We start from the raw sequence: 14429 nt of genomic DNA, 5'->3' as shown, positions 1-14429 counted from the left end.
GTTCCTCCAGTCGTGGTCAGTCTAACTCTGCTGAGTTCAGATGCCTCATCAGGCTGTGAGGGTGTTAAACTGTTTAAGGAGAAACTTGAGCAGTTTGTGTTTAGGGAAGCGAGCTGCAACGTGGTGGGTGGTGGGCGGTGGCACACAGCTCTCCTTTGTCCCAACGTCCATCACTGTAACCGCTGCTTTATCAACTTATTCTCAGGTTGAAGGTAAAGCTGCCACTCTAAACCATTTTTTTTTTCTCCACATACCTGTCCAAATATCTCCGAAATATTGTAGGCACTTACCTGCTGAATTCTCCACCATTTAAGATTCAAGATTGAAAATTGTTGATTGTAATTCATCAGTACACAAGTGTAAAGCAGAATGAAATGATTATTACTTTGGATCTGATGCAGCATTTTAAAAAATCACAATAAGCAATGAAAATAATAAAAACACAATAAATATAAATATGTAAGATTAGCTTATATACATAGACTGGTTGTAAGTAAATAAAGAGATGCTAGGAGCAGGAGCATTGGTACGTAAGGTAATTCTGATAAGGAACGCTGAAGTGGTGCTGGGGGTGTGGTAAGGTGGGTTAGTGGGTGGGGGGGTTGATCAGCCTGATGGTTTGGGGGAAGTAACTGTTTTTAAGTCTGGCTTGGATGCTGTGTAGCCTCTTCCCTGATGGGAGTGGGACCGTCCATGAGCTGGTAAGGTGAGATCCCTCATCATACTGCTGGCCGTTTCTGTGTGTATGCCTTTTACGGCAGGTGGACTGGTGCCAGGGATGCTTTGGGCAGTCGTCGAACTCTGCTGTCTGCCGCAGTACAGTTTCTGTCCCATACAGTGACATCAGGATGCCCTCAACTGTGCATCTGTGTAAGGTCATGAGTATCGATGAACGTGACAGGGACTAATTCAGGAGAGTGATGGGATATTCCCTGCTTGCCAGAATGAATGCAGCAATTCACAAAGATCTCAAAGCAAAGTTGGAGATTCACACAAGAGCAGCAGACAGTCCCTTTGGCCCATCTCATCCATGCTGCCCAAGCTGCCCAATTGAGCATGTACTTGCAAATAATGAGTTAGTTTCTTAATTTTATGCAAAGAGTTAATTCATAAAATAATTAATATACGCAGACAGTTACTGTTGACATGGGTTTATTATTTTGGTTGGGGAAAACTGTGTGGTGTGCGTGTCACTTATGAAATTGATAGCGGTTAATGTGATGCTATTGTACCTTGGAGTGTCAGAGTTCAGAATTCAGTTTCTGTGCCCTCTATATGTGCTCCCAGTGTGCATTTCATCCTGGTACTCCAGTTTCCTGCAAACAGTCCAAAGCAGTACTGATTATTAGGTAAATTGCCCTGAGATTAGACTGGGGTTAAATCGGGGGGGGGGGGGGGCACGACTCATTGGACTGGAAGTGCTGTATCACTAAATACAGCAAAACATTGGACCTTGCATCATGACTTGTGAAACATTGTTGACTCAGTCACTGTAGTTAGTTAGACGTTACTTGCCACCACTAGAAAGGTGTTTATCGAGAAGCTCCATCCTGTTTATTCACCTTAAAAAATAGAAGAAAATCACAGAAGCAACAGCCATCAAACATCAAAGGAGATGCCCAATGTGAAAGGTACATTTTAATAGTTTTAAGCTGCTGGTAGAGACAGCAGGAAAAGCAGTGTTTTTAAAATGAAAGATTAGTAGTCAGGATGTTGATATGGTTCGAACTTTGATGTTTTAACAGGAGAGGAGGTAAGTACAATGAGATGCCATTAACAAGATGCACTTTGTGACTATGTGTTCTGGTGAGGCATTGAAGATAGTAGGAGAAATGCAAGGTGAGATGGAGAACAAATGTCAAGGTCACTAGTCATTACGTCTGGCTCTACGTTCCCAAGAGGAACATTGACAACCCAACCATGTGTCAAGGAGCTTCTGTAATGGTGTCACAATACACTGAATGATGCAGGTGTGCTCAAAAAGTTCAAAATAAATTATTATCAAAGTGCGAACATGTCACCATATACACCCCTGTGTTTATTTTTTGTGGGCATTCCCAGTAGAATCAAAGAAATACAATAGACTCAAAGAAAAACAATCAATGTGCAAAAAAATACAAACTGCAAATACAAAAAAAATAAACAAATAAATTACAGTAGTGTAGCAGTTAACGTGATGCTATTATAGCTTGGGATGTCAGAGTTCAGGTGTTTGTACATTCTCCCCGTGGAATACATGGGGCTTCTCCTAGTGCTCCGGTTTCCTCCCACAGTCCAAAGACGTACCACTTAGTAGGTTAATTGGGCATTGTTAATTGTACTGTGATTAGGTTAGAGTTAAATTGGGGCTGTCAAGGGTCACTGAGCAGTGTGGCTTCAAGGGCCAGAAGGACCTAATCCGCACCTTATGTCTAAATAAAAATAAATAAGTAAATATTAAATAATATTGAGAAGATAAGTTGTCAAGTCCTTGAAAGTGAGGCCATTGGTTGTGGAATCAGTTCAGAGTTGAAGTGAGTGAACTTATCCACTCTTGTTCAGGAGCCTGATACTTGAAGGTGATAACTGTTCCTGATCTAAGGTTCCTGTAGTGTAACAGCAGGAAGAGAGCATGGCCTAGATGGTGAAAGTCCTTAAAGTGTATGAGGTCCATATGCACGTTGACAGGTCCAGCTGTGGTAAAACCATTGTGTTTCCAGAGGTGAAAGGCTTGAGCAACTGGAGACACTTGAAGAAGGATGCCAAGCTTGAATTGGCCCTGCCCATTGCCACTCTGGCCAGAGAGGCCAGAGAAGTTATTGAACTCCATGGAGATTATGAACTGATCCACACTGGAGAAACGGAGAACAAACGATGGCTTTCCCTCATGTTTCATGATCTACAATATCAAAGATTTTCACTAAGGTAGACATTTGTCATGCAATTACCTAATTTAATGTAGGTAAAGAAGGTGACAGCACTCAATAATTAACAACCATTAGGGTTCCTACTCTTACGCCAAGGTTCCATCTGGGATAAAATCATCACATAAGACATTCTAAGTGATGATGGGGGACGGAGTTACTACAGGGACTTTACCAATCTTTGTGCAAAAAGGATTACATTCTCAAATCCAGCACCACAGGGGGTTAATCATTCACTGCTCAGAGAATTGTTCAGTAAGTGTCATCAATAAAGTGACAAGTTTGAGAGAGCAAATATGCATCCCAAGTCAAAGTTAAAGCTGAGTTTATTGTTATACGCACAAGTACATTGTGTTGGGTGTTTTAACACCCAACTAGAGGTCAATGGTTAAGGGTGAAAGGTGAAATATTTAAGGGGAACCTGAGGGGAACATCTTCACTCAGAGGGTAGTGTGAGTGTGGAATGAACTGTCAGCAGAAGTGATGGATGCAGGTTCAATTTCAACATTTAAGAGAAGTTTGCAAAAAATGGCTACGGTTCAGGTGCAGATTGATGAGGCTAGGCACACAAAAAAAATTGGGGGCTAGGACTAGATGGGATGAAGGGACTCCTGTGCTGTAATGTTCTATGACTTCACACTTATGCACAGGTACAATGAAAAATATACTTGCAGAGTTTCACTGACCGATAGCATTGATAAACAGCAATCGCAAAATAAAACATAAATAACTGTCAGTTATACACTGCTTTTACAAGAAAGTATCCAATTACAGTAATTACAGCAGACAGCAAAGTGATGAATGGTGTTGCTAAACTGTTCTGGGGATTAGGGTTGTACCAGTTGGATTTAAGAGCTGAATGTTTGAAAGGAAATAGCTGTTCTTGAACCTGGTGGCGTAGGTCTTCTGATGTCAGCACCTCCTGCCCAATAGTAACTGTGAGAAGGTAGTGTGGCCCAGATTCTGGGGATCTTTGATGATGGATGTTGCCTTCTTGAGGAAGTGCCCCGTACAAACACTGGCAGTGCTGGAGGGGGATGTGCCCGTGATGTTTTGGGCTGTTCACTACTCTCTGCTGCTTCTGTATTTTAGCTGCCGTACCAGACCATGTGTCAACCATTACAGTCTTTAGTGCATGGGAGATTGGCAAAGAAGACCATGTGGTTTCAGATGTTCCCCCAAAGGGAATGCCATAGATAATACTTGGATGTAATGTTTCTGAGTCCAGAGCTGGACGATACTCGACCAACATCTGATGAAGCTGTAGGTACAACAGGTAGCCTAAATAGGTGAACGTTTATTTACAAGACTGCATGCTTTTTACATACGGTGTCTCCAATATCTTGGTACAAATTAATGCCTAATGGCCACTCCCATGGGTGTAACAGAGCCCGTGAAGGCACATTTTGAACTATGTGGTATCCCAAACAACTTTTGGTCAAGTCTTCAATCCGTCTACCTATTCCCGGCTGCCACCTGTAGTTGCAGATGAGACTTTTCATCTTGACTGTACCCAGGGGTCCTTCATGCAGATTCTTTAACACTCTGGTACACAGATTAGAGGGGACCACAACATGAGATCCACACATCAGCACTCTTTGACAGTTGTTCTCGTCTCACTGAGAACTCTGGAAACATTGGACTACCTTGAGCTGCCCATCCTTGCATAGTGGTGTGATAGACTTTCGACAATATCGGGTCATTCGTTATTCCTTTAGTATTTCAGAATTTGTTACCAGTAACTGGTCCACCAATGCTGTGTGGAACACCTCTGCTGGGTCACAGAATAAAAGCTTCTCTTCTTCAGTTGCCAATAGTGGAAGATTTGACAAGGCATCAGCAATGCTGTGTTGTTTGGTACCCTTGAGTTCTGTGTCATAAGAGTGGGGTAAGAAAAATGCCCAGTGTTGCAACTGGGTAGCAGACATCACTGGGACTCTCTTCCTGGGATTGAAGGGGCTGTAAACTTTAATCTGTAGAGGTAGTGGTGGAACTTCTTTACTCCCCATACTGGACTAAGGGCCTCTCAGTCAATCTGTGCATAGTTGCATTCTGCGCTCCTCAGTGATCAGTGATCGGATGTGCAGATCCACCTTTCATGACTTGTGGCAAAGTGGATCCAATGCCATAAGGGACACATTGCATGCCAGTCTGATGGGCAGAGATGGGTCATAATGGGTGAGCAGTTCATCAGATGTAATTAGTCTCTTTGTTTCCTTGAATGCTTTCACATCTTTCTGACCATTCTCAATTTGAATTCAATGGATGCAGCACTGTAGCAATGTTTGGGAGAAACTAGTGGTAGTAGTTTACAAGGCCCAAGTATGGCCTGAGTTGTGACACATTTTACGGTTTGGGTACTTGTAGCACTGCTTCAGTCTTCTCTTCTTGTTTATGTAAGTCAGGCTCATCAATGACAATATGAGATTTCATTCTTGAAACTCATATTTCTCTCTCTTCACATGCAGACCATACTCACTCAGCCTGGTAGGCACTTTACCAAGGTTTGGAGGTGCTTGTCATCATTCTTGCCAGTCATGATGATGTCATCAAAGTAACATTGTGTTCCTGGGATATCTTGGAGCAACTGGTCCATTGCTCTTTGCCAAATTGCTGGAGCTGATGCGATGCCAAAGATGACGCAATTATTCTGGAACAGTCCCTTGTGACAGATTGTGAGGAACTTCCTGCTTGACTCCTCAATCTCCATTTGCAAAGAGGCTTATGACAAATTAATCTTTGTAAACTTCCCGCCTGCCTAAGATGCAAAAATGTCATCTATTAGTGGCTGGGGGATAATGCACAGTACGCAGCACTGGGTTGACGCTCACTTTGAAATCCCCACACATGCGAATAGCTCCGGACTTCCCTTTCTTGGTGGCCCAATCACTCCACTCAACCTTGGAGAGAGTTCCAGATGCCTCCAAGTTCTGCAGTTCAGCATCCACTTTATAACGTAGTGCTTAAGGCAGTGGACGCACTTTATGGAATCTTGTTGTTGCTGTTTCATTCAGTTCAGTTCTGGCCTTCATGCCTTTGAGTTTACCAATCCCTTCTCAAAGACTTTTCATTAACATTAAGCAGCCATGACAGTCTCTGTTTAGTGCTATTGTTTGGGCTGCAGTTACTGTTTGATGTCACATTGAGAGCTTTGATTGTGTGCCAGTCTATTTAGGTTTTTCTCAACCATTCACATCTGAGAAGTACTGGCCTTCCGTTTTTCAATACATAAAGCTCTAACAACTGTGTTTGGCCTCCACACAGCACATTCACTTTCATTTTGTCTTTGGGAGGCACTTATTCACCTGTGTAGGTCTTTAGTATCACCAAGGTCTTTTCTAAAGGTAGCTTAGAAAACAGTATGTTGTAGTTAGCCACCGAAATTATAGACTAAGCTGAACCTGTATCCAACTTCATTTTCAGTTTTACATCTGAAACATCTGTTGTGATCCATATGAATTTGCGATCCACTTCAGTAATGTTATGTAGTTCTAGGCACAACAGCTCACCTTTGTCAGACTCTGTGTTGTCTGATTCAGTTTCACACTCATTTGTTTAGTTTTGTGTTTGAAATTTTTCCCTCTCTGTGGTTTTTCTCTTAGTTGTGCTTTTTGTCTGACTTGCACGTTCTCTCTATGTGGCACTTTCTGCAAACTTCTTCTTTGAACCAACAATCATTTGCATCATGGGAAGATTTGCCACATCAATAGCTTTTTTTGGCTTTTTGCGCCATTCAGGGACATCTAGTGTGTTTCACATTCTAAACTCTTTTTCTGTAGTTCTGCTGCATCCTTTGCAGCAGTCTCTAATGATATTGTAATGTTAATGCATGTTCTGAAGTTATGTCTCTTTCTGAAACTAGCTTCTTTTGAGTGCTTTGACTATGCATGCCACATACAAGCCTGACCCTTAATGCATCAGAAAGTCCATCTCTACAGTCACGGTATTGGGAAAGTTTGCACAATTTTGCAGTGTATTCAGAAGTCCTTTTATCCTTTGACTGGTTCATTTTCTCAAATCTACATCTTGCAGCTATTACGAGTGGTTTTAGGCTTAAGTGATTTTGCAAAATTGCACAATTTCTTCGAACATCTTGCTTGCTGGCTCTTCAGGAGTTACTAAGTTGCATAAGAGACTGTAAGTTCTAATGCCCATTAAGCAAAGGAGTGTGCAGATCTCAGCACATTACAATACAGTTCAACTCTCTCAGTATACGATTCCCAATCCTCATTATCAACTTTCCCAACTAAGGCCATCGTCACATTATGTTTGCTTCAGCTTTGCTAGATAGATAGATAGATAGATGGATAGATAGATAGATAGATAGATAGATAGATAGATAGATAGATAGATAGATAGATAGATAGATAGATAGATAGATAGATAAATAGATACTTCATTCATCCCAAAGTAAGTTATAGTGTCACAGTGGCATTACAAATGTACAGATACACAATATACAAATATTTTATTACCTCAAACAGGAGGGGGTTGTCACTTCCCCAGCTGTAGGTTGACTCGTTATAGAGTCTAATGACCAAGGGTAAGAATGACCTCACATAGTGATCTTTGGAGTGATGCAGTTATCTTAGTATATTACTAAAAGTGCTCCTCTGTTCAGCCAAGGTGGCACGCAGAGGGTGAGGAACTTTGTCCAGAATTGCCAGGATTTTCCATAGGGTCCTTTGTTCTACCACTGCCTCCAGTGTCCAGTTTGACTCCTATAATAGAGCCGGCCTTTCTAATCAGTTATTGAGCCTGTTGGCATCACTTGCGTTGATGCCATTTCCCCAATGCATAGTCAGCTGTACTGGTGACAACAGATTGGTAGAACATGTGAAGGAGATGCCTGCTTACTCTAAAGGATATCAGTCTCCTCAGGAAGCAGAAGCAACTCTGGCCCTTCTTGTACACAGCCTCTGTGTTGGTGCTCCACTCAAGTCTGTCATCCAGATGCACCCCCAGGAACTTGTAGGTCCTCATCACATCCACGTCCTCAGCATCAATAGTAACAGGGAGCAGTGCAGGCTTAGTCTTCCCAAAGTCCATCCCCATCTCCTTTGTCTCACTGACGTTGAGCTGTAGATGATTCAGCTTGCACCACTTGATGAAGTCCTCCACCAGGGCCCTGTGTCCATTGTGCAGCTCTCACTCTTTACTATGCACCGTTATTCACGTGCCCTTTTCTCACACCCATGACGGCCTTTTCCGTCACTCTACTGGTTCAGTTCACTCTTTCCTCTCACTGTCTTTCTCCCTTCCTCCGAATTCTGGAATCTAGTAACTGTCAGTGCAGTTGGTGATCTCCGCTGACATTCTGGTTTGTACTGCTGTGGCTGTACAACTACTTATCAAATAGATGAAAGTACGTAGTCAGATGAGAAGTTAACGTGTATGTGCTGTCTTTACGACAGTTATTTAGTTTATAATATTTTCGCTTAGTAATTCATTCAATAGTATTTTCTAGTTAGAATTAGAAGTGTTTAAAGTATATTCATTGCATGTAAAATATATCGGCATGCGATGACGTCACATCCGGTTTCGCCGCGTCTTGTGGGAAAACACCGGTTTGAAATTAGCGCGAGGGTGGGGGCTTTCCACGAGGCTCACCTGAGCACAAGCAGTTTTGCAGGCATGAGAAATCACAGTGAGAGCAACGCTGTAAGTTAATAGATAATCGATATATTGAACTAAGATATTAATGCTGATCCTGTTAGAGGTAACGACGGTAGATAATGTTTATGCTTTCGTTAGTTAAAGAGTCGCGGATAGTTTGCATGGAAGTGTATTTAAAGTAGTCAATGGAGCAGGTAAACTCTCCCTGTATACTGCACCTTAGTGTAATGTAGTTATAGTCACCTTTGCAAGTATTTACACTTGAAATGTGATATTAAGGAAGGAACAAATACTGTATCAATCTTGTATTGTTTTATCAACAGTTTTCACCATATGTTAACGTGAAGAGTGAACAGTAAATGGTTAATCTTACTGCGATCTGGTTCTTATTAACTGTGGTTTATCCGGACATTAAATTCGGCGTTTCGTTACACCCGAAGGAGAACGTTACAGTGAAAAAGCGGCATTATCAGGTGTTTCAAGTGCTGCAATGTCAGCTCAATCCAGCATCAAGTCGACGCCGCCCAGCGACAAGGGCAGTAAACCGACATCAAGTAAGCCCACCCGGGCGTTATCAGGTGTTCCAAGTGCTGCAATGTCAGCTCGATCCGGGATCAAGTCGATGGCGCCCAGCGACAAGGGCAGTAGAACGACATCAAGTAAGTCCGCACAGGCAAGAGCCAAGGCAGAAGCCGCCAAGGTGCGACTGCATTACGCCAAACAAGAGGCAGTTTTGAAAATGAAACTGGCCACCAAAGAAGCCGAAAGGGCCGCCAGACAAAGAGAAGAGGCTGCCAGAGAAGCCGAAATCCAGAAAGAAAGGGCAGCCAGAGAAGCCGAAATCCAGAAAGAAAGGGCCGCCAGAGAAGCCGAAGAGGCTGCCAGACAAAGAGAAGAGGCCGCCAGAGAAGCCGAAACCCAGTTGGAAATGGCAAAAATATCGACAGAGTTGCAAGTGCTGCAGCTAGAAAGAGAAGAAGAAGCTGCCATGGCGGAAGCAAAGTACATAGAACAAGCTGAAGGGTCGCGTGATCTGACCGAAGTAAGATCTACTTTAGAAAGGACCAGACTGGAACGCACAAGCGACTATGTACAATATCAAATAGACAGGCAGGCTCGTCTCCCCTCTCCATACATATTCGATAACTTCCCCAGCTACGAGGAACCTCAGAGAGTCACGATTGCATCACATCCATACGAGGAAGGAAATTTATCCTCACGGCTCCGTGATGAAGTCAAGAATGAAAGAACCGACAACGCTCCTTCACCCCCACAACAGGACGGCGGGGAGGGAGAGGTTCACTCCGGGACAACAATTGTCAGCTCGAACTGTACAGAAGTTTGCGGTCAAACTCAGTCAAGCCGTTCTTGTTCCGAGATCTGCCTCACTAAGGTGTACCCTAAAGGAGCCAAAGACAAGGCCATCAAAGCCTATGTGATTCTGGACGATCAGAGCAATCGTTCACTAGTCAGTCCAGAGTTCTTTAAATTGTTCAACATTGAGAGTGAGCGGTTCCCATACTACCTCAAAACTTGCTCAGGCAACATGAAAACCCAAGGAAGGAAGGCAGAAGGCATCCAGATCGAGTCCCTGGATGGTAAAGTCGTCATCTGTCTCCCTCCGCTCTTAGAGTGCAATGAAATCATGAATAACCGCGCTGGGATCCCGACACCAAGTGCGGTGCTACACCAGCCGCATCTCCACCACATCGCCAAACACATCCCAGAACTGGATCCGAAAGCGGAAATACTCCTGCTATTAGGAAGAGATGTTATCCAGGTACACAAGGTTAGGCAGCAGATCAATGGACCACTCAACGCCCCCTTCGCGCAACGTCTGGATCTGGGCTGGGTGGTGATAGGAGAAGTGTGTCTCGGTGACGTACACAAACCGATGGTTAACACACTCAAGACCAATGTGCTAGAGAGTGGCCGCCATTCAATCTTTCGACCCTGCCCGAGTGTCCCGTGCATCAAGGAAGCACAACAAGGCGTTAACAAGCGCGAGGCAAGCGACGAGTCGCTGGGCCAGTCAGTCTTCGCTCTAACGAAGTATGACAACAAACTTGCACAATCAGCTCAAGATACCATTTCTTTAAAAACCAAAGACACCAAGGTCTTCAGAGATGAAGCAAATAATGGGGTTGCCCCATTGCCAATCAGAGAACCATGCCAGCGCTCACCAGATAACAAAGAGCAGGCAGTCAAACGGTTCACGTCCTTACGGAAAACCCGGAAAAGGGAACCTGAGATACAGCAACGCACCCGATTGGCCCACGAGGTACTGTGCACCCTAATGGCAGAGGTCACAGCCATTATAAACGCACAATCATTCCTACCTGTGTCTTCTGACCCAGAAAACCCCTTTATACTTTCGCCATCAACGCTCCTTACGCAGAAGGCAGGAGCACCTCCTCCACCAGGAGACTTTTCAGACAGGGATCTGTACACAAAGCAATGGAGACAAGTCCAGGCTCTGGCAAATCAGTTCTGGTCCCGCTGGAGACAGAAATATCTACACTCGTTGCAACAGAGACGAAAGTGGGCAGAACCCCGCAGGAATCTTCAAGTTGGAGACTTAGTCCTGCTCAGGGACAAGCAAGCCACCCGCAACAGCTGGCCAACGGCCAGAATCACTGCTACATTCCCTATCGAGGATGGACATGTCAGGAAGATCGAATTGAAGACTACCGACCAAGGCGATGTGAAAATTTACCAAAGGCCAGTTACAGAAGTTATTCTACTTCTACCCAATGACTGATTAAGAGACTAAGTTTTGTACTCTGCTCATTGTGACCTTACGAAGGTCAAGCGGGGAGTGTGCTGTCTTTACGACAGTTATTTAGTTTATAATATTTTCGCTTAGTAATTCATTCAATAGTATTTTCTAGTTAGAATTAGAAGTGTTTAAAGTATATTCATTGCATGTAAAATATATCGGCATGCGATGACGTCACATCCGGTTTCGCCGCGTCTTGTGGGAAAACACCGGTTTGAAATTAGCGCGAGGGTGGGGGCTTTCCACGAGGCTCACCTGAGCACAAGCAGTTTTGCAGGCATGAGAAATCACAGTGAGAGCAACGCTGTAAGTTAATAGATAATCGATATATTGAACTAAGATATTAATGCTGATCCTGTTAGAGGTAACGACGGTAGATAATGTTTATGCTTTCGTTAGTTAAAGAGTCGCGGATAGTTTGCATGGAAGTGTATTTAAAGTAGTCAATGGAGCAGGTAAACTCTCCCTGTATACTGCACCTTAGTGTAATGTAGTTATAGTCACCTTTGCAAGTATTTACACTTGAAATGTGATATTAAGGAAGGAACAAATACTGTATCAATCTTGTATTGTTTTATCAACAGTTTTCACCATATGTTAACGTGAAGAGTGAACAGTAAATGGTTAATCTTACTGCGATCTGGTTCTTAATAACTGTGGTTTATCCGGACGTTAAATTCGGCGTTTCGTTACACCCGAAGGAGAACGTTACAGTGTATATTCACTTTGCAGAGAGAGCACATAATCAATGCGCATGCGTAAGTTATCAGTCAATAACTAGAGCTAAGAGGAGTCATTGCGCAAAAAGAAAAAGGTCTGTACATTTCAGTTTACATGAACTTAAGCAAGACTTTAGACAAGACCCTACATGTGGGAGATTGATCACTGGGCATTCAGGATGAGGTAGTAAATTAGACATTGGCTTTGTGGGAGAAACAAGAGAGTGGTAGTAGATGGTTGCCTCTCTGACTGGAGATACGTGCCTAGTGGAGTGTCGCAGGGACCGGTGCTGGGTCCTTTGTTGTTTGTCATCTACTGTACATCAGCATTCTGGATGGTAATGTGGTAAACTGGATTGGTGGATGACACTATGATTGGAGGGTGCAGTGGACAGCGAGGAAGTCTATCAAAGCTTGCAGCGATCTGGAACAGCTGGAAAAACAAGCTGAGAAATGGCTGATGGAATTTGATGCAGGCAAGTGTGAGGTGTTGCACTTTGGGGAGGACAAACCAGGGTAGGACTTATACTGTGAGCAGTAGGGCATTGAGGAGTGTGGTAGAACAGAGGGATCTGGGAATACAGATCCATAATTCATTGAAAATGGTGCCACAGGTAGATAGGGTCATAAAGAGAGCTTTTTGCACATTGGGCTTGGTAAACCAAAATATTGGGTACTGGAGTTGGGATGTTATGTTGAAGTTGCATAAGACTGAAATGAGGCTTAATTTGGAGTATTGTATGCAGTTCTGGTCACCTACATACAGGAAAGGTATAAATGAGTACAGAGAAATTCACAAGGACTTTGTCAGGATTTGAGGATCTGAGTTACAGAGAATGTTGAATAGGTTAGGACTTTGTTCCGTAGAGCACAGGAGAAAGAGGGAAGATTTTATGGAGGTATACAAATCTATGAGGCATATAGATAGCATAAATGCAAACAGGATTTTTCCCCTGAGGTTGGGTGAGACTGGAACTAGAGGTCATGGGTTAAGGGTGAAAGGTGAAATGCTTAAGGGGACCACGAGGAGAAACTTCTTGACTCAGAGGGTGGTAAGAGTGTGAAATGAACTGCAGGGTTGATTTCAATATTTAAGAGAAATTTGGTTTGGTACATGGATGGGAGGGGTATGGAGGGTAGAGTCCAGGTGCAGATCGATGGGACTAGATAGATCAATAGCTAGGCATGGACTAGAAAGGTCAAAGGGCCTGTTTCTCTGGTGTGGTGTTGTATGACTTTGTGTTTCTATCCTTATACTGTGCGTTGGATTTTATTACATGTTAAGTATGTCTTCTCATTCTTTTTGATATCCTGAATAATATTTATCCATCAACCAGTCATTATGATAGGTTAACTAATCATCACCATGTTGCTGATTAATAGATTTTGTCTTACACACACTGCCTGCACAGCCATTCCCACCACTGAGAGTGTCAACAGGAAGCACTGCCCCGTGAAGGTGGTATTTGTCATCATCTGGGTCATGCCCTCCTCTCAATGTTCCCATCAGAAATCTCAAGTCGCACATCACCAGGTTCAGGAGCAGCTATTTTCCTACAGCCACCAGCTCCTTAAACTTGTCTGTACAACCCTAACCCTCCCTCAATAATGCAAATCTACAGACCACCGATTGAACTACCAAGGGCTTGTCTCTGATTGTGTTTCTTTTGGCACTAAAGTTTCATTTTACACAGTTTGCAATTTCCTCTTCCTTACTGTCTGGTATAATTTATATGTAATTTATACCCCGTGGATTGTCCAAACCCGCTGGCCTGAGATGTTGCTGCAAGCAAGCTTTCCATTGTACCTGTACCTCTCCATATTTGTACACATGACATTAAAATTGATTTGACTTTGCTTGATTCAAACACAGAGCTTCGGCTGATTTCAGGATTCATCTGAAAGTTTAAAATGAGTTTGTATTGGAGAGTGACTCGGAAAGTCCAAAACTGGGGCGGAGGAGCTGCTAACAGGTGTTACCGAGCCAATTTCTAGACTGTTAATCTTATTATTGCCTGTGGGTTCATGTTGAGATTTATTGGGTGTAAAGCAATTCTGAAACATCCTGAAGGTCTGATAAGATGCTGTGTAAATATGTTTCTACTTCCCTTCAAGAGGATAAAATTAAATTCTTGTTCAGATTTCATTTGTGTTATGTCGAAAAGGTTTTACAGGTCGAGTGTGATTCTAATATCAGCAATCAGGCTGTTCCCACCTGCAGCTTATTCCTGGAAACTGTCACTCATTCCTGTGAATCTTAGTCGGGTTTGAGAAGTATGTCGGTAAAATGTCTGCCTTTGGAAATTATGAAGCTGCCTGCCTGGTGATTGTGAAAGCATAATCCTGCTCACTCAGCTTGGAGAAGTGACACCCATACTACCTGGTACGGGGGAGGGGGGTCACTTCAGCTAT

General features: G+C 43.3%; 1 protein-coding gene across 1 annotated transcript in view; it reads left to right on the top strand.

Moving 5' to 3' along the window:
- Positions 1-9361: 9361 nt before the first annotated feature.
- The window catches only part of LOC132402527 (uncharacterized), a 28485-nt gene continuing 23417 nt past the window's right edge, over positions 9362-14429 (top strand). The window contains exon 1 of the mRNA XM_059985381.1: positions 9362-11604. Coding sequence (XP_059841364.1) covers positions 9448-11280 — 1833 coding nt within the window. The 5' untranslated portion in view covers positions 9362-9447 and the 3' untranslated portion in view covers positions 11281-11604. The remainder of the gene's footprint in view (positions 11605-14429) is intronic.

Source organism: Hypanus sabinus, chromosome 12 (assembly GCF_030144855.1).
Source record: "Hypanus sabinus isolate sHypSab1 chromosome 12, sHypSab1.hap1, whole genome shotgun sequence".
Taxonomy (NCBI): Eukaryota; Metazoa; Chordata; class Chondrichthyes; order Myliobatiformes; family Dasyatidae; genus Hypanus; species Hypanus sabinus.
This window is presented reverse-complemented; position numbering and strand designations above follow the sequence as displayed.